Raw genomic sequence first — 20,672 nt, forward strand, 5'->3', positions numbered from 1 at the left:
TTTTGACTTTTATCTTCTACGATAGTTTCTCTGTATGATTTAAAAGTTTTCCTACAGATTCTTTTCCCACACCAGCTAGAGTGTCCAAAGACAAGTCTGAGTTGTGTCCTCCCTTTTGTAACTTTGCTGTGTCTCCAAGATTCAGTGGGAGCTGGTTAGTGTGAATGGCTCGCAGATCACTTCATGATGGAGCTCCTGCTGCTTTTTACTTTATCCCTTTATCCTACTTTTTTATCCTGGCCTCATTCCCCTTTGGACTTGTTCACCCAGGTTGTATCCAAAGTCCCAAAAGGACTAAACTACTTGTAATTGCTTGACTTGGCAGTATTGTTTCACCTCAGGGCCTTTGTAAATGCCATTATTTGTTTAGAACTTGTTCTCCTTCAGTTAACGCCTGCTTTGCTCTTCAGGGTTCTCCTTGACCCTGAAGCTCATGCTTTCTACTAGGAGCTTTCTCTGATACCTCCCTGCTAGATTTGGTGGTGGTCTCCAGTGTTATTCAGCACTATAATCAGAACTCATTTATTTGCTTATCTCACCTGCTGAACTATAAACTGTTTAAGAACGAGACTTGTATCCGTTATGTACAGCTGTCTCCCCAACACTCAGCACAGGCCTAGCACATAGTAAGCATTCAGACATGTTTACTGAATGAATGACTAGTAGGTGTTCACGGAATAGTTACTGCATTGAAGCAAATCTCCCAAGTAGACACTCCGTATGGATTTTACATGTATTGAAAGATATCTCTCTAACCCCTGCTATGTATTTCCTCCAAAAACAAATTATGTGCACTTCCTATTCTCATTTTAACCTTTTAGCTTTAGAAATAGAAATAGGTGCCTTCAAGAATTTTTGTTTTTGCTCAGTAGATGTTTAAGACAATGTGAACATGTTGTTAATAGGTAATGCAATTCTTGAGTGTGTTGTGTACTATATTCTCTATAAAATTATTCTGTCATTGTCATATAATATCTATAACACCTGACAGAATGTGAACTGATTAGCTTTAGTATGTGGCAGAGTTTGGAATTGGAAATCAGACCTTCCTTTCCTCTAAAACCCCCATTCCTTTCCCCACACCTGCCTCCCATCATAGTTTTTGTTAATCCCTTAAAAATTAGATGTTCCATTTGTAAGATAAAACCTGAAGACCTCACTTGAATGGGAAAAAATAGCAAAATCTATAATTTGGTAGTGTGGATAAGAGATGATCAGCTGATTGAATAACTAGGCCTGTTTTTTTATTTATTTATTTAATTGTTTTATCTTGAACCTGGAGTATTTACATTGGCAGGTGGCCTCTAGAAAAACTCAAACCAGTGCTTGGTGTTGTCACACAAATAAATGTAGGAAGCAATTAGTGAACTTTTGGCTCAATGAGAGAGTAAATAGGACTAGGCACCACCACATAGAAGTCTAGCAGGGAGTGACCGATTCGGGTGGGATGTGATGTCTTGCACTTTTCACCTCTCAGTTGCTGCTCATAGAACAAGAATTTGGATTACGAGAAACTTCCTTCTGCTCAGATTGTCCCTGTCAGCATTGAGTAGAAGGTGCTTTGAGGCTCTCTTCTCTCTGCCCTGCCATCCTTACTCAATGTGACAGGATGGTAGAGCATCTTTCCACTGGTCAATCTCCGTGTCTTTGAGAACCAGTTAATACATTAGCCAAAATCAGAATCCACTTTTACTCTCTACTTCATAGGAGAAGCTGGAATTAAACTATGCTCAAAGTTTATTTACACACACGCGTACACACACACACATACACACGAGCGTGCGCACGCACACACTTTTTTTCCTTAAGCGTAAATCTTTTGTCAGGTGTACAAATCTGACTTTTAGTGTCACTTTACATTCTTAGTTTGCTGATTTTTCATTCCCTTAGAACAGGGAACAGTCTCTAGCTGTTACTCCTAATTCTGTCATTTCTGTAGTCTCAAAAAAAGTTTCTTATAGTTAGTATCTCCTCTGAATCTAGGGCTCATTTTTTCCCCCTTCATTCTTTGCCAGGAGTGCTTGCAGTTGTTGATTTGTCAATTCCTAATCCCTGCATACTGAGCAGATATAATGTTAGATGAGGGCAATATCACACATTAGAAATTTAACTTCTTCCTCTAATTCACAAAATCAAGGCACAAATCCCAGCTAAGAAGGGCAGTTTGCTTTGATAATTCCTCTGACTCAAGTATTAATAGTTTTCCTGATATGTTGTATCCATAACAGGATGCTTCCTGGAATCTTAGTGGTGCTTCATTAGAGTAGGGTCTCCCCTCAAACCTCAAAATTCCCAAATATAATTACTTGCAGAAAATATGCCATCATAAATGTAAATGAAACCCACTATGGCAGTTTTTCAGTATATAACCCTTTTGTTTGCATCTACCTGAAGTTCTCAGTTACTTTTCAACACTGGATATTTGATCAAAGGGGACATCACCATATCATGTAATAAGCCTGGTGTCACCAAAGCAGTGTTCATCTTTGTTCTTACTCTTGTTCCTCTTTTGTACTTGTACCGTCGTCATTTTCTTTTGCTTTCCTCTTATTTGGAAAAGGTAAATGAAAAAGTAGGTATATCTGTCACCTCAAACTTTGAAAATACAATTTTGGGTCATGTGGGATAAAAGGTAAATATGTGCTAAAAAACTATTTAGTTATTTCTGTTATTATTTCTAGGCAGAAGAAATTCTTAGACAAGAGCTGGAGAAGAAAGAAACGCCAAGTTTATATTGTTTGCTGGGAGATGTCCTCCGAGACCACTCACATTATGATAAGGCCTGGGAGTTGTCTGGACACCGCAGCTCTCGGGCTCAGCGCTCCAAGGGCCTCCTTCATCTGCGAAACAAGGAGTTTAAAGAATGTGTGCAGTGCTTCGAGCGCTCTGTGAAGATTAATCCCATGCAGGTCAGACAGTTCATAAAACCCCATCTGCTTCTCAGCTCTTAGGTTTTCTTTTCATTTCGATTCTTACTCAATGAGCATCCATTTTCTGTCCTAATGACTGGCATGTTTGTATTTGGGAGCTTAGGACTCAGTCTCTCTAGTGTTGCTTGTCATCCAAAGTGGACAGGTTGGATTTCTCCTTATGCCTCTCTGTTACTTTCGCTTTCCTACTTCATTTCATTATTTCTTTCTGTTAACTGTCCTTAACCCAACTATAACTGTTAAAGTTAGCTTCCATTTTGATGAGCAGAAAGTTAGAAATGAAATGAGTCATAATTAGAGTCTTTGTTAGGCCTCTGCCAATAGTTGCTGAAATCAATAAGAAAAACTTGTATAGAGTAACACAGAAGGGATTGTTGATCACTTTAAGAAAAAGATGTCTAGGGCCTCCCCGGTGGCGCAGCAGTTGAGCGCTGGGTTACGAAGCTGCCCGCAGCCTCTGCGGCGCCGGTTCGATCCCCGGCTGCTCCCCGGCCACCAGAGGAGGGTCCCACATGGCGCGCAGACCTCTCCCGCCGCCCACTGCTCCCCTCAGCAGTGTACTTCGGTCCTTCTGCCTGCTCTGCTCCCCGCTCTGGCTCTGGTGAATTCTCTCACCCTCCTGCGCTTCTGACTGTACCCAGTGCATATGTAAACAGAACAAATAAAACAAATAAATAAAGAAATAAAACATGCCTCTATAAAAAAAAAAAAGTATATTTACATCCAAATATTTTTGTTTATTAGTTAAAATTTTAATTATTACTTAAAATCTTTTTATACTTTGAAAAAAATAATACAAAGACTGGACCTTTACAATAAGTGTAAGATAGGGCCTCCCTGGTGGCACAGGTGGTTGAGCGCCGCACTGTGAAGCTGTCCGCAGCCTCTACAGTGCAGGTTTGATTCCGGCCAGTCGGCAAGAATCCCACATGGTGTGGCAGACCTCTCCTGTCTTGCTCACTGCTCCCCTCAGCAGTGTATTTCGTCAGTCTGCCTGTTCTGTTCCCCACTCTGTCTCTGGTGAATCCTCTTACCCTCCCACGCATCTGGTCTGTACCACAGTCTTGCATAAATAAATAAATAAATCTTTTTAAAAATTAAGTGTAAGATAAATAAATAAGAGATTAGCTTTATTTTTTAATGATAATCTTTTTTGGTTTTTTAAACCAAACTTTCTTTATGACTGCTTTTCTATTTCACCAATCAAAAGCATTTATCAACCAGGGTTGCTGGCAGACAAGCACAGTTGGTATATAATTCTAGTTAAAATGCTCATTTATAATAGACTACTACGTCTTTGCTCAAATGTCACTTTCTCAGAGAAGCCTTCCATGATCATTTTATTTAAAATCACATCCCTACCTTCCACCCCTACCTCTTACTACTTATTTTCCATTTCTGCTTAATTTTCTCCTTAGCACCTTCTAATATTATGTATAACAACTTTAAAAAGTAAGCAGGTCCTCCAGTTTAAGTCCGTTGAAGGCAGAAATTTTTTTTTTTTTTTTGGGAAATATTCTTTTTTTTTTTTAAATTTACTTATTTATACAAGCACTGGGTACAGTCAGAAGCGCGGGAGGGTGAGAGAATTCACCAGAGCCAGAGCGGGGAGCAGAGCAGGCAGAAGGACCGAAGTGCACTGCTGAGGGGAGCAGCGGGCGGCAGGAGAGGTCTGCGCGCCATGTGGGACCCTCCTCCGGTGGCCGGGGGGCAGCCGGGGATCGAACTGGCGCTGCACAGGCTGCGGGCAGCTTCGCAACCCAGCACTCAACCGCTGCGCCACCGGGGAGGCCCGAAGGCAGAAATTTTTATTTGCAGTTTGTATTTCCATAGAGCCTGTAACAGTGCCTAGCACATATTGGGTATTCAGCAAATATTTGTTGAATGAGTAAAAGATAAATAATGCCATTAACCAGTTATTCTGTTAAATATGTACTAATTGCTTGCTGTGTGCATAGCATTAAGCCAGAGGATGAAACAGTAGCAGCAGATCACCAGCTGGTCTGGTTTGTACCCTGTGGTACAGGCTGGTAAAACACAAAGACAAAACTAGCCAACAATATGAGGCATCCAAGAAATACTAAGTGAGCTGTTATTTGTAAATCATTATGCAGAGATCAAATAGAGATTTGATGGACAATGGAGAGAGAATGCTGCATTTGACAAATAGTGCTTGAACAGACTAAGGGAAGGGCAGTATTGAGGAATGAGGGTACTCCAAGCAGATAAGTAGTATGTGCAAAATCCAGGAAACAAGTATGTGTGTGAGTTTAGGAGGACAAAGGAGTTAGTGAACAGGTTAATTTTTTTACCTCGGCTGGATCTTAAATGTGAGGCCAAACACTTTGACTTTTTATTTGGCGGTAGGGAGCTGTTGAAGAGTTGATTTGTGTTTGGTTTGGTTTTGAATGAAGGAATGTGGTGTGCATAGAGGTAATTGAGGAATGTTGTTTGGCAGCATACGATACTAGGTGCAGGCAGGGATAGGAGACTAGCACTACTTCAGCTTACCATCTTCAGGGCGGTGGGAGGAAAGAGGAATAGACATGAGGGATGTTGTAGGGAGAACCTGACAGGGCTTGATGGTCTCATTATATAATTTTGAATTAATTACTTTGCAAGACAAAGAAATGACAATTGCTCAAAGCAGAGTCACAGCATAAACAGATGTTTTGTGAAGATGTTTTGCAGTTTGTCATATGGATCCAATTCAGGCAGGCCGTGAGCCATGCCAAAATATGCAGGCATCTGAATGCTGCAGTTATACAGAACTAGTACACAATGCAAAATTGAATGTCGTAGACTTAACAACTTGTGACCCAAATCTGAGCAATCTCTAAAGGAGAGCTCCTATAGAATATTGTTTCCTTTAAATCTGGGATAACAGGAGATTAGAAAAGCAGAATTTAAAATACTCTATCCTCTTTTCTTAGAAAATTTTCAGTCAGGCTTAATGATAAAATTTATTGCAAAATGAGAGGCGGAGTTTATTTGAATGACTTTTGTGCATTGTAATGACTTTCTGAAATCAAATAGATGTCAAAGTGGGAGTGTTTGCTTTTATGTCAGGGATGGGCTGCAAAATTAAATGTTTTGTTGATGGTGATTTGTTAGAGAATGGAGAACATTTGTACCATTTATATTTATGCTTTTGAGATTGCTGGCTGTCATTTGCTTATACATCCCTATTTTTGCTTTTCCAAGTGACTTTTAAAACTACTAAATTTCAACCTGAGAGTTTTGGAGTTCATGGGAGTGTTAGAAACTGAAGAAAGCAGAAGGAAGAGCCAATATTAAATCATAAGTCCTTAGGCCTACTCTTAAGTAGTTATTATTATGGGAATAATAACTTTTTATGCAAAAAGTAACAACAAAGAAATTGCTCCCATATCAAATTAGTTTAGGTGGCACCCATTTTTAAAAAATATTTTCTTTAAAAAAAAAAAACACTTATTTTCCTTAACTCTCCTCTTCAATTACTGGTCACTCATGTTTGTGAGGTTTTATGCTATTACTAGCAGAATGTATATCCAGCATATACAGGCAAGAGGGCTGCAGTTGAGAGGAGGTAAGCTGTTGCTCTGGATGGATGCCAAGGCTTGGAAGGCTTCCTGCAGGAGGTGGGACAGGAATTAGCTTAGGTATTTACTGACTGATGAAAGTGAGTGGCTGTGCAGGAGGAGGGGGTGGGGCCTGGCTTCACAGGTAGGAGAAGAGCATGAAGAAAATTGTGATTTGAGAGTTTTCTATGCACTAGTGGATGTCCCAGTTGTGCTTGCTATTCTGGTAACCCATCCAGTTTAAGTGTTAGTCCCAAATTTTTAAATGAAATACTGTCACTAACAGTTGCATTTAAAGAAGTTGGAATGGGTTTTCACAGACATCCACCTTTTTAAAATTAATTAAAATTTTGAAATTAATTAAAATTTTGAAATTGTCAGGCATTTGCATGTCTATACAACTTTGGGGTTACATTTTCACACCTCCACATGTACACATCTTTCACCCTCTACTAATTCTCTTGTGCCATTAACCTGTCCTTCTCCTAATCCCGCTGGTAACCAGTATATTCTTTTCATTGTCTAAGAATTATTTTTGCTTTCAGTATATATCCTTTGTTATTTATATTCTACAGATAAGTGAAACCATCCGGTATCTCTCTTTGACTTTTTTTTTTTTAAAGATTTATTTATTTTTATACAAGAGCTGGGATACAAGCCAGAAGTGCAGAAGGGTGAGAGGATTCACCAGAGACAGAGCGGGGAGCAGAACAGGCAGACGGACCAAAGACATTGCTGAGGGGAGCAGCGGGCGAGACAGGCGAGGTCTGCCTCGCCATGTGGAATCTCCCTAGCTGGCCTGGAATTGAACCCGGGCTATAGAGGCTGCGGACAGCTTCATAGCCCTGCACTCAACCTCCTGCGCCGCTGGGGAAGCCCTCTCTTTGACTTTCTGACTTTACTTAGCATAATCACCTCAAAATCTATCTATTTTGTCCCAAAGGTACTATTTCATCTTTTTAAATAGCTGAGTAGTATTCCACTGAGTACATATTCCACACTTTCTTTATCCAGTCATCTGTTGTTGGGCACTGAGTTTGGTCCGTGTCTTGGCTGTTGTGGATATTGCTGCCGTGAAGAGAGGAGTGCATAAATCTTCTCATATTAGAGTTTTCATATTCTTTGGGTAAATGCCCAGAAGTGGTATTGCTTGATCATATGGTATTTTCATTTTCATATTTTTAAGGTAGCCCCATACTTTTTCCATAGAGATTGCACCAAATTACATTCCCACCAGTGATGGGTGAGTGTTCTGTTGTCTCCACATCCTGGCCAACATTTGTTTCCAGTCTTTTTGATAATCTCATTGTAGTTTTGATTTGCATTTCCCTTTTAATAAGTGGTTTTGAACATTTTTCATGTGCCTGTAGGCCATCTGAATGTCTTTTTTGGATAAGTATTTAGTTCTTTTGTCCATTTTTTTGATTGGGTTGTTTGTTTTTTGTTGTTTTTAAGTTGTCACTGAGCAGTTTATGTATTTTGGAGATTCCTTGTCAGACATGTAATGGGCAAATATCTCCTCCTAGTCTGTAGGTTGTCTTTTTGTTTTTGTGATGGCTTCTTTTGATGTACAAAAGCATTTTAGTTTCACATAGTCCCTTGATTATTTTTGCTTTTGCCTATCTTGCCATTGGCAATGCATACCCACGTGTCCACTTTGTACTTTCATCGTCTGCCACAGTCGTTCAGTGCATGTACGGTGGACAGAGCTCCCACTTGACAATATGCTCAAATAGAAAGGTGACCAGTAATAGCCTCTCTTTTTTTTCCCAATCCTTTCCAGATGCAACCTAGCTAGCAACACCCTTTCAAGGACAGGATGTAGGATGTACTGTGCTTGCTCTGAGTGGCTGAGGACAGTCAACTCCTTCAGATTTGGGAAGGTGGTGCAGGAAATGCTTAAGCCTTTTCTATAGAAGCCCCTGGTATATATCAGACATTCCTGCCAAACTGCACCTGTGCCATGCATGACAGTACTTGGCTACCAATTTACAAGATTATAGGGAAACGTGGCAAATTGTAGGGTAGATGTCAGGGCTGTGTTGGCAGAGTACTCCTGCCAGAAATAAAGCACACAAAGAATCATCTGAATTCTCTTGTTGTCATGGTGTGATCACCTACTTTGTGGCCTAAATGTACCACCATCTTTCTATTACATTGCTTATCAGCTTCTTATATAGTTTATAATAAATACTTAATGGCAGCAATCACTTTCAAAGAGCAAACATACCAAAACAGTGTGTTTTTAAAGGATAATTAAGAACTTGGTTTTTGGAAATATATATAGTTTTCATTTTCACTCCATCAGGGGCCACAGTGTTATCACTGGCCACGTGGAAACCAGAAGACACTGTCTCCTGAAGAAGCATTTAACATCTACATCAAAAAATTAGTAGTTGCTTTTTGTAAGAAGGCAGGTATCCAAAGATGACAATTTAAAATATATGGTCGGGGCCTCCCTGGTGGCGCAAGGGGTTAAGCACTGCACTATGAAACAATTGGTGGCCTCTGTTGCGTGAGTTCGTTCCCTGGCTTGCCAGGGAGCAACCCATATGGCGAGGCAGACCTCTCCTGTCTCCCCGCTGCTCCCGTCAGCAGTGCATTTCAGTCAGTCTGCCTGTTCTGTTCCCCACTCTGTCTCTGGTGAATTCTCTTACCCCCCCCCCCATCTCTGGCTTGTACCCCTGCTCTTATATGCATAAATAAATAAATCTTAAAAAAATAAAATATATGGTTGTAGGAGGTGCGTTTTCATATTAGAGCAAATGAAAATGAGCAAAGCTAGGCTGGGGGTTTGTCTATACTGCATCTTCTTGCACATGTACGTTAATGTGCTGGCTCTTTTAGTAGAAGTAGTTGTTAGCAGCTGGATTTGCCAGTTTTCTGTAAGTCAGATCAATTGCTTCAAATAGAAAATTCAGTAATTTAGTTCTCATGATGGTTTGATTTTTTTTTTACCTGATTAGTAGATTCAAAATAAAAATTTTTGGAAATGCATTCCATTAAAAGTGAAACATTTGGGCCTCCCTGGTGGCGCAGGTGGTTGAGCACAGTGCTGTGAAGCTGTCCTTAGCCTCTGCAGTTCCGGTTCGCTCCCCGCTGGCAGTGGAGCAACCCACATGGTGCAGTAGACCTCTCATGTCTCACCTGATGCTCCCCTCAACAGTGTATTTCAGTCTGTCTGCCTGTTCTGTTCCCCACTCTGTCTCTGGTGAATCCTCTCACCCTTCCACACATCTGGCCTGTACCCCGCTTATTTTATAAATAAATAAATCTTTTTAAAAAAAAGTGAAGCATTTGACATTCTGAATCTATTAGAAATTTAGTTAAAAACTTAAACATTGAAGATATAAAAGTATTTTTGTACTTTTGGTAGAACATGGCAACATGGTAAATTTAATGTTCTTTCTGAATCAAGAAAACCTGTGGAGCAGAAATTTACTCAGAGTTGGTGGTAGTTCTAGACTAAGGTAGGCCAAATAAGTTTCTACTACTGGAAATTAAAACTAGTTGTCATTTACAATTTTTTTAAAATATATCGTTTGGGTAATTGAATTATGAAATTTTTGTCACATGTCTGATGTTGAATTAAAATAAAATTCCTGTAACAGGGAATACTTTCTCTGTTTGCTGCCCATCACTAAACTTTAGTATATGTGCTGCCGAAGCAAGCACCCCATCACTAAACTTTAAAAAAATTTTTTTTGAGTTTTTGAAGAACCTTTTCATAAATCAATTGTCCCTCAAAGTGTCCTTCAATGATGTTGAACTTTTTTTTAAAAAAGCAGCCCATTGGGCCTCCCTGGTGGCGCAGGTGGTTGAGTGCGGCACTGTGAAGCTGTTTGCAGCCTCTGCAGTGCAGGTTTGATCCCGGCTGGCTGGCGAGATTCCCACATGGTGTGGCAGACCTCTCCTATCTTGCCCGCTGCTCCCCTCAGCAGTGTATTTTCAGTAGATCTGCCTGTTCAGTTCCCCACTCTGTCTCTGGTGAATCCTTTCACCTTCCCTCACATCTGGCCTGTACCCCAGCACTTGTATAAATAAAAAATAAATCTTTAAAAAAAAAAAGGAGCCCGTTGCATTTTACCTACTTTGTATTAAAAACCAGGAGGAAATCTTTTATGTATTTTAATTTAATGGAGTTCTAAGAAACTTTAGCTTATAGAGATTTTAGCAGGCTGTAATTATTGAAAGCAATACTTTCAACCAGGCATACATTGGAATTTATCCTAAGGTGGAATAATAAGCATTCAAATGATGTCCAGGATTTGATTTGAAATGTATTATTGCCATTTTGGATAGCTCTACTGTGTTAGTCTGCTAGGGCCGCCCTAACAAAATACAGACTGAATGGTTTAAACCACAGAATTTACTTTCTCACAGTGCTGGAGGCTAGAAATCCAGAATCAGGATGCGTTCATGCTTGATTTCTGGTGAGGCCTCACTTCCTGGGTTGGGAAATCTGTCTTCCACTGTGTCCTCACATGACCTTTTTGTCTGTGTGCATGGAGAGAGATCTCTGGTCTCTTTTCCTCGTTTTATAAGGATCCCAGTCCTCTTGGATTTGGCCTCATTTAATCTTCACTATTTCCATGAAAACCCTATTAGGCACTTTGGGGAGCAGGGATTCAACATGAATTTTGGGTGGACACAGGTCAGCCAATAGCATCTACCTAGGAGGAATGTTTTCTTTGTAACCTTTTATTATGAAAAATTCAAGTATATAAAATGTTTAGTAACAGAAAGATCAGAATAATGAGTTCCTTCCCATGGCCCATCACCTAACCTCACTGGCTACTACCTCATGGCCAATCTTGTTTCTTCTGTTTCCACTCCACCCTGTATTATTTTGAAGCAACTCAATACATTGACTCATTTCATTTTAAACTATTTCAGTATTTAAATTTACTCTTTTAGCAACTTTCAAGTATATAATGTAGTATTATTAGCTATACTTACCATGCTGTGTCTTAGATCCCTAGAACTTATTCATTTATTACTAGAAATTTATACTCTTTGACTAACATCTCCCCATTTACCCCACCCCCCAAAACTCTGATAAGTAACATTCTATTTCTATGAGTTTAGCTTTTTTAGATTTTGTATACATGTAAGTGAGAACATAATAGTGTTTGTCTTTCTCTGGCTTGACTTTACTTTTGTAATGGCCTTAGTCCACATATGTTGTTACAAAAGGCAGGATTTCCTCCTTTTTAATGGCCAAATAACATTTGTGTGTATACACACACTACATTTTCTTTATCCATTCATCCATAATGGGCACTTAGGTTATTTGCATGTCTTAGTGATTGTAAATAATGCTGCAGCGAACATGAAGATGCGGATACATCTTTGAGATAATTTCATTTTCTTCCTTTATGTATCCAGAGGTAGGATTGCTGTATCATATAGAGTTTTATTTTTAATTTTTTGCTCAGTACATTTAGAAGGACTGTTTCCTCAACTAAAATTATTATGACCTGCAGAGAAGAGTCAATGAAATGTCCCCAGAATTTAAAATGTATTAACTATAAATTTGATAACAATAAAGAACAACTTTTTTTATGATTTATGAAAAAATATAAAGTACTAAAATCATGTTGAAAAAATAAATTTATCAGTTAATTATCTGTTATATATTAACATTTGATATTACTAAGGAACTGATTAAATTATTAGTATCTACTAAGAAAAATTAATTTTTATCTGTAACATACTATAGAAACATGGAAATAAATGTATAGCTTGATTAGTGTTCCTTTTCTTTTCAAATGTCCAGATAAGCAGCATTTGAACAGTTTAAAATTTTTTTGATAAATAATTTTACTTTTGAAAATGGTTTTTGTATAGAATGATCTGATAGGTCCCCTGATAGAATAAACCAATTTTTGATCAACTCTGAGTACAATTTGTTGGCCAATAAATGAGATTTTTTAAAAAGTCATGTAATTTTAATTTTTAATGCCCTGTTTCACTTTCCAAAATGAAGTCATTTGAACACTACAATATGTGGTTGCTTAACTAAGCATTACTAAGTATCTGCTGTGTACCAGACACAGATGTGGGAACGAACTGGGCTGTGTCAACCTATCAGCAGAGAACGGAGAATTTCTGCTGGGAAATGACATTGCTAGAACTAGCTTGTGAAGGGCCTAAAATGCCCTTTTTCAGAAGTATCTAACTCTAGTAGACATGGAAATCTGTGATGCTTTTGAAGAAAAGAGTGATATGACAAAAGTGGTATTATAAGGAGTTTAAATACAATGAATGTCATGGAGGAGTGATCAGTGGGTTTAGCAGTGAAGATGCAAAGATGAGGTAGGTGGAACTTCACTACAAAGGGAAATTTTTTGAGACTTAACTCTTTGGACTGGCAGGATTGAAGAAGAACTTGGAATCAGAGAGGGGGCAAATATTCTGAGTTGTCTTAATTAAAAAAGAAAATGTCTCATTGATAGATACAGAAAATTCAGGGGGAAGGGAAAATATCTTTTGCAGAAGAAAATGGTGTGAGTTTGAGTGTTGAAGATGAGGAGATTGTTCCATATCAGTGTAGGATCCTTTGGACATAAGAGCCTGAAACCCAGTAGTGAGGGCAGAACTGAAGCAGGTTGGTGCTTCTCTGAACTGAAGGTGAGGCCACAAGAGAACATCAGGCCAAGTCCTGAACTTTGTACATCTCCAGCAGTTGGTGGAAGGTGGAGAAATAGCACCAGTAAATATATTTCAAACAAAATATATCCAAGTCTTAGGAGAGGGGTAGAAGGAAACCCAAAGAAGGGATCCATGGAAACTTCCCCTTAGGAGAGGGGAAGAAGGAAGAATAGGTGTCAGTAATGTCACAGCTGGTGATAAAGCCAAAGGAGGACTAAAAAGAGACCATTGGAGCTCACTCATGACCCTCAAAACCAACTTCAGGAGGTTAAAGCAAAAGTAACAGGTGAGGAAATGGATATAACCCCAATAGACTGGTTTAGGAGCATGTCAAAAAGATGAGAACAGTGTAAACTATAGTTCTTCAGGGAAGAAGAGTCAACACTTTTCAAGATAACTGGAGACCTTTATATGGTTGGAATGTGCAGAAATGAAGGGCTTCGGTGGTTAAAGGGGAGAATGAGTCCAGTGGATGAAGGGGAAGATAACTTGGGGGTATTGTTTAGGAGAAGAGTAGAATAAGGAGAAGAAAGGAGGGTTTTTGCTCAGGAAACAGGAATATTTGTACTGAAACTGGAAGAAAGATGAGACCATTAGTATTAGAAGAATAATTTCTGTTTATTAACTTCTACATTCTAAGTTAGAATATAAGTGTGACTTCTTTGTGAACTATTTCGAGATACTGAGAAAATAGAATAGACTTATGACAAGACATGACCCCTTGCCCTGTGTTTTATATGGATTAAATGGAGGGAGAGAAAGAAATAATTTGGCTGTGTACCCAAGCATCAGGGTAAATAGACAACATGCTTCGATATGCAGTGATGGCCTTATGAATGAGACTGAATGGTTAGAAAGGGCTTGAAGGAGAAGTGAGTGTTGGTGTGAACTAGAAAGAATGGTTGAGATTTGGAAGGAGGCAAAAATTGAAAGACTTGAGGTTTTGGGAACAGAGTCTGGCAGAAGCAGAAACCAGTAGTATTGCAAGCAAAGGTTTCTTGGTAATTATAGCTTTTGACTGTTTATTCTTTTATTCAGCTATAATAATAATAGTATTATTAGTAGTGGTAGTAGCAGCAGCAGAAACAATAGTCATAATAATATGAGCTAACATTCACTAGGCCCCAGGTATTGTTCTCTTTATTTTACAAAAATTTTTAGTCCTCAGCACAATTACTGATGTAATTAACATTTTCACCTTCATTTCACAAATGAGGGAAAAGAGGGTAAAATAATTTTCAGCAGATCCCATAGTTTCTGATGGGTTAAGCTGGCTTTCTGGTTCTAGAGCACTTCTAACCTCTTCATTGTTTTGCCTCTGGAGGACAGTGTCTTATATTAGGAAGGAATGGTGGATTTGATTGAGGTCAAGGTATGAAGTTATGGAAAATATTGAATACCAGACTATCAGTTTTGAACTTTCTTCTTCGTTTAATAAAGAATCACAGGAGCTTTCATCTGGAGCAAAGTGAAGTTGTAACATGATAGGGGACAGTTCAGCACATGACAGCAAGTGAGTCTGCCAGAACAGGGAATTTTAGGGGAACCGAGGCAGTGCTTTCTATACATAAGCCCATTCTATACATAAGACCAAAGTTTCTAGGGTATAGTACTCTATTATGATTGTTAATTATCCAGGAACTTGTATTCTTCCTTGACTTGTAGGGTTTAACGTTCTCCTTCATTTTATTTTTTGAAAGAAGCAAGTGTTTCTCTTTGAAACTGAGTTCCAGAGTTTCTGTTGTGAACTTGTATTAGCTGGTGGGAAGACTCAAGGATATTGGCGCTTACATTCCAATGGAGAAGACAGAATGAACATATGTGGATAATATGTAGAGAAAAAAGAGATTCTTTCCTTTTTGTTCTTCCTTTTTCATATTGGTAAGCAATGAAAAATGAAACTCCTAAGGTTTAACTTGCATAACTGCCAAGAAATGTGAACACTGTGATAACATCTGGGCTGTAGCTGTGGCTGCAGTGGAGTGGGAGGGCAAAAGTTCTGTTGCCGTAGACCTGATCTGGATCCCAGTAACCCCAAGGCGCACAACATAGAAGAATCCTCATCCTTCTGAGCTTCAGTTTCCTCATTTGTAAACTGGAGATGATAATCCTATCACAATTAGCTGCTGAAAAAATTAGAGCCAATATATCTGTAAGCTGTATGACATTTTCCTGGCCCATAGTAAGTTCACAGTAATAGGTGTTACACATCGCCATTTTTCTGTCCTGCTTATTGCAGTTTAACAGTAATGGTGGTAAAAAAAAATCTTTGCTGCCCCCATATCTGTAATACCCCTGTATTACTTCCCATGTGAATTCTCTGGAAAGAAGGGCAAATATAAGAATGAGTGATAACCAAATCCAGGACAGGAAGAAGGGGCAGGTATTCAACAATTAATAGTCTATCTAATAAAAGGCAAATAGTGTGTGTAAAGTTTACTTGATCATGTAGCTTAAGGGAAGACTTTAAATTAGAAGAAACTTGAGCGGGAAGAGAGTGAGCAGACTTGTGTTTCCCTAGGGAAGGGAACTTAGAATTTAGTAAATGAGAAATTTGGTTATGAAAGAGTTGGTTGTGCTCATTTAAAAAAAGTAGGAACTCCAGGCATAACTTTAGGAAAAACTACTAGCAGACAACACTGATACTACCCTTAGATTTGGCTTGGGTCACTTCCTGTTTCATGAAGCCACATTCAACAATTTATCTGTATTTGGGGTCATGGGAATAAGTCAGGGATGTAGAGAGAATGCGGAGTGTAGCTTGGCTTTACGATTCAGTTGTAGCATGTTCAGCTTTATTATGTGACATTAGAAAAAATAGACACAGTTGTTCCTAAAAAGAAATTTAGCAAAAAGTGTGAAGCTACTGATTTTTCATTCTGCAGGTTCTTCTTCCTTGAGGAGGAAAGATATTTGAATAGGGGGCTCATAATTTAAGAGAGAAAATTGTGATGGATAAGCACTGGCACCTAGTACATGTGTAAAAAGTAATCTTTTAACTATGAAAGTAATCCATGCCATCGTTTAGTTGCTCTTAGTCTTAGTTCTTAGAGTTAGCAAACTCTTTAATGTCTGTTTTAATTATTGAGTTTAGTAAGTGCCAAGTTACTATCTTCATCACACATACTGTACACCAAGAACCAGGAATCATTGTGTGTGGTTTTAGGTACCTTTCTTGAGGTCTGGTTTTCCTCTTAGCCTCTTTTGAATGATGGACTCCTTAAGTGTCTATTGAATTTTTTCCTTTCTTCCTCTTTTGAACCTGCCAGTTTTTATCCTGTTATCAGTGTATTTGTTGTGCCACTAGGTGGCACTAATGTACCTTTGAACCTTGTCACCTTGGGGTCTGAGGAATTTTAGAATTTATCTTAGTCCAGCCTCCTCAGGTGGAGAACTGAACCTCTGGGGCTAAGTGACATGGCCAAGATCATACAGTAACTCAGAATCTCTTAAATCCCAATCATCTAGCTTTCCTCATCTTGACACCATTTCTCAAGAGGACTTTGGGAGGAAGTCAGGAACCGTGTTCCCAATCACGCTTGTTCTTTGTTATTTTTTTAAGTAATTTGAAACTATCCTTTAAGTACATAAATCATCACACTCAAAATAAATAGTTGACTTGTTTTGTGTTTCCTATGGCTTCCTTAGAGGCAAAGCTAGACTGTTAGTCTAATGATTGCTGCCTTCTCTATAGCCAGACTATCTTTACAGTTTTCCCCGGAATAATTTCTACAGAAATCTCAATCAGAACTTTATCATGTGATTATTTCACTGTATTCTTGCCCAGACCCTTTCTTTAATAAGAGGTTTTCCTTTCAGCTCTTCCTATTAACCTTTCTTCTGCTTCATCTTTGCCTACTTGCCTGCCTAATCAAGAGAGCCTTTAGTTGGGGAAATAGATATGCTGTTTCTTAAAATATTGACCTCCTGGGTTTTCCTAGTACATGTTAAGTGCACATTTTTTTCCCTCTCTCTTTATTAGTGCCAGGGTTGTATTGCTAAAAATCACAGCTGTGTGTGGCACAGTGGTATAGTGGGGACAGTGTGGACCCATGGAAAAGATGTGGGCTCTGCAGTTGCACTTACTGAGCTCATCTCTTCTCTACCCCTGCCTGACCCATCCTCAGCGCTCTGGTGAGGGTAACGCTTACTGCCTTCCCTGGCTGTGTTGTGAGGAATAAATGAGGTAAAACTCGAAGACTCATGGTGTCAGTGCTGGCGCAGCGTAGATGCTCATCGAGTGCCAGTTATTCTGGTCGCTGTTGAATAGAGTGGAACAGAAGTGACTGTGGCACGTAAAAGGCGGGGCCCCAGAAGGAGACTCAGCCAGGGGAGCTTGTTTTTTATTGGAGAAAATGAAGAGAGATGCAAAGGATGCCAGGGTCTATGTCAGTGTTTCAGAGAATAATGTCAGATGATGTTGCCACGCCAGCCGCTGACCACATGTGGCGGTTGAGCGCTTGAAATGTGGCTGGTCAGAATTGAGACGTGCTCTAAGTTCTGGATACACATCGGATTTCAAAGACTTGCCATGAAAAAGAGAACATAAAATACCTCTATGGTTTTATATATTGATGATATGTTGACATGAGAGTATTTTGGATATGTAGAGTTAAATAAAATGTTATTAAAATCAGTATCACCCATTCCTTTTTGTTTTTTAAAATGTGGCTGCTAGAAAATGTCATAAGGTAGCATTGTTTCCTGTCTGATAGCGTTGGACTAGAAGGTGGAGATCTTTGGTGCTCAAACATACAACACTCTAATTTGGAGAATTACACCAGAAGTTTTTTTTTTCTTTTCTTTAAGACTTACATTGAATTTGCTTTTCTATTTTATGACCACTGTTTTTGCTTTAATGGGCTAGCCACAAGCAATTAGAAGATGCTAGGGTTTGGATTTTTTTTTAAAGCAATTTAATGATTTCAAAGAATAGAGTATGTGCAAAAGTCATCTCTTTGTAATTATATCTTACCAGCAGGCAACAATCTAGCAGTTAATAATCTTTGAATTTCCCTTGACATGTAAATTATTAAAACAGTAATTATTAAAACAATTGTTAATAATATTTAATAATTTAATTTACAGTTACTAAAACATGTAAATTACTAAAACAATTATTAAAGTTTTCCCTTGAAATGTAAATTAAAACAAGTGACTAAGAGTGGAAAAAGAGAGAACCATAATTCTATATATTAAATTAAGTCATCTGCCTGATTTTTATTAAGTTTATTTTGGTTTGAAGACCCTGGTTACAAAACATTACTTATTTCACAAACTTAAAACTAGTTAGTAATCTCATCAGCTTGTTTTAGAGTTACATCATTACTAATTTTGGATATTTGTCACTTTTGACTTTTCAGGTGGATGAAAAAACAAAGTTATTTACATCTTTCATTGGCTGATTTTTAGAACAACATATGTAAAATAATATTGTAGGACCTCTGTTCTTTGCTGAAAGCTGCAGGGTGCAAACTTGAAGATCCTTGAGGGCAGTTGTCATTGTTCTTGAGTTAGTCCGAGAATGAGATTCCCTCCTGCCAAGTAAACTCCTTGAATCTAAAATGCCGTCAGTTGTAAGAGACATATTTACTTTGAGCACTTTTGTTAGAAAAGAAAATGCTGCCAATAAAAAGCTGACAACCTCTTGATTTAAATTGCATCTGTTTCAGAGCTGTTAAATGGTAGTGAAATAGATTTTAACATGGTCCAAGTTAGAGAGCTTGTTTTGTAAATTAGCATTGGACTTCTGGGTTCTCTCATATTGTATCATATTTAGTGAGCGTGGCTTGGTTCACGGAACTCTTGATTCTGTATAGGGCCAAACGAAAGCACACCTTCATGAGCTCATGTGCAAGTTTCTGCAAGTTAGAAAAGTGACTCCTGACTTTTTATTTCAACCTAATACTCTGCTTCTACCACCACCAAACACACATTCTGAATCACTTTTCACCTATTACCTGTTTGTCTACCAAAATTCTCCAGTCTCCAGCAACAATTACTTATTGCCTTCTGTGACTTCAAGGCAAAGTGTTAAATTTCCAAGGAAGTTTGCTTTCTTAAGGCTTATCTCTAATTTTGGAGTAAACCTCTTTATCTTCTTAAAGAACTCTCTGGCTCCTACTAGCCATATGAAGAGAGTTTTGTGGGAATGGCTAGGGGAGGAGAGAGGTAGAAGCAGCCTCCTCCCTGCCTTGCAAAAGACTGTGGACAGGTAACAGAGCACCTCATTTCCTTTCCCACCCTGAAGTGCTTAGTCCACTGCTCACTTTGTGTTGGCAGTAAGAAAGAAAGTAGCTGCCTTCTCCTGCCGGCCCACTGGCTATCTCCAAACAAGGAAAGCAAGCCTGACTTGTGATCGTTGCATTTCTGATGACTTTCTTTGAAATTTTAAAATCAGTTTTATCTTCCTTTTGATGAAAGCTATTGAATTTGAAGGAAACCCTGTGAGATAAAGAATTTTCTTGAAATTTCAGTGGCTTCTTCTCAGTTAACCTGTTTTAAAATTTCTGTTTATAGAGTTCCATTTTGAATGACTGTTTAATAATATGAATTCTGAGTCTACCTGTTTTTCTAAATTATTTTCATGAAAGCCTAAACAGACACATGTTAGGGCCATTTGACTCTTGGTTAGATTTGTGACCTAACTTGAAGGTGAAAATAGAAGTTCTTTTCAGTTGATGACGTATTCTTCAGCTCTGAGTCTGCTGATATTTTATATGCAATCATTGGGTGATTCTGTCTTGTGTGGATGTCGTAGGGTATAATTACACAAACCTGGATGGTACAACCCACTGCACACCAAGGCTGTTTATAGGGACCACAGTCACTTGTGCTCTGCTGTCTTCTGAAACATGATTATGCAGCACATGACTGCTTTTACATGGCTGATGCGTTTTAGTAAAAATGTTAGAGTAATTCCAGGTTATTGTATCTGGGCTTATAAATGGAACTCCCAATTGTATTCATGGAGTTTGGTTAATACGAAGACTTTGTTTTTCCTCAGCAAAAAATATACATTGATAGTACATGTGCTTTCAGTGTAATTTGAAAATTAATTTTCAGCTTTGAAAATTGCATGGAAAAATTTATCTTCATTGTTAAATTGTCTGTATTTAAACTAATCTAAAATGTAAGGCACATATTTATTCTATAGCTGTGGATTCTTTACAGTTGTGTGTTTGTTAGTGCCTTAAATGAAGTTTATATGACATCCTGTAAATGTCTTTGTGTGAATGACTTTGACTTTGTTCTTTTGCAGCTCGGGGTGTGGTTTTCTCTCGGCTGTGCCTATTTAGCCTTGGAAGACTATGGAGGTTCAGCGAAGGCGTTTCAGCGTTGTGTAACGCTAGAACCCGACGTAAGTTTGTTTGGCTTTCCTTTTATTCCATTTCTTTAACATTCTCTTAAGTTACTTAAATTGTACTGTAGTCCAGAATAGCAATTTGTATGAGCATATAGTTTCAGTTAGGCAAGATGAGTAAGTTCTAGAGAGCTGCTGAATAGCATTGTATGTATAGTCAACAAT

At 38.5% G+C, this 20,672-nt stretch overlaps 1 protein-coding gene across 1 annotated transcript in view; it reads left to right on the forward strand.

The window, feature by feature from the left end:
• TTC27 (tetratricopeptide repeat domain 27) overlaps positions 1 to 20,672 on the forward strand; it is a gene marked incomplete at both ends in the record, with an annotated part of 119,402 nt that overhangs the window by 65,123 nt on the left and 33,607 nt on the right. Inside the window, 2 exons of the mRNA XM_084234667.1 lie at positions 2,682 to 2,909; positions 20,406 to 20,504. Coding sequence (XP_084090793.1) covers positions 2,682 to 2,909; positions 20,406 to 20,504 — 327 coding nt within the window. The remainder of the gene's footprint in view (positions 1 to 2,681; positions 2,910 to 20,405; positions 20,505 to 20,672) is intronic.

Source organism: Talpa europaea (genome assembly GCF_964194135.1).
Source record: "Talpa europaea genome assembly, chromosome: 6".
Classification (NCBI taxonomy): Eukaryota; Metazoa; Chordata; class Mammalia; order Eulipotyphla; family Talpidae; genus Talpa; species Talpa europaea.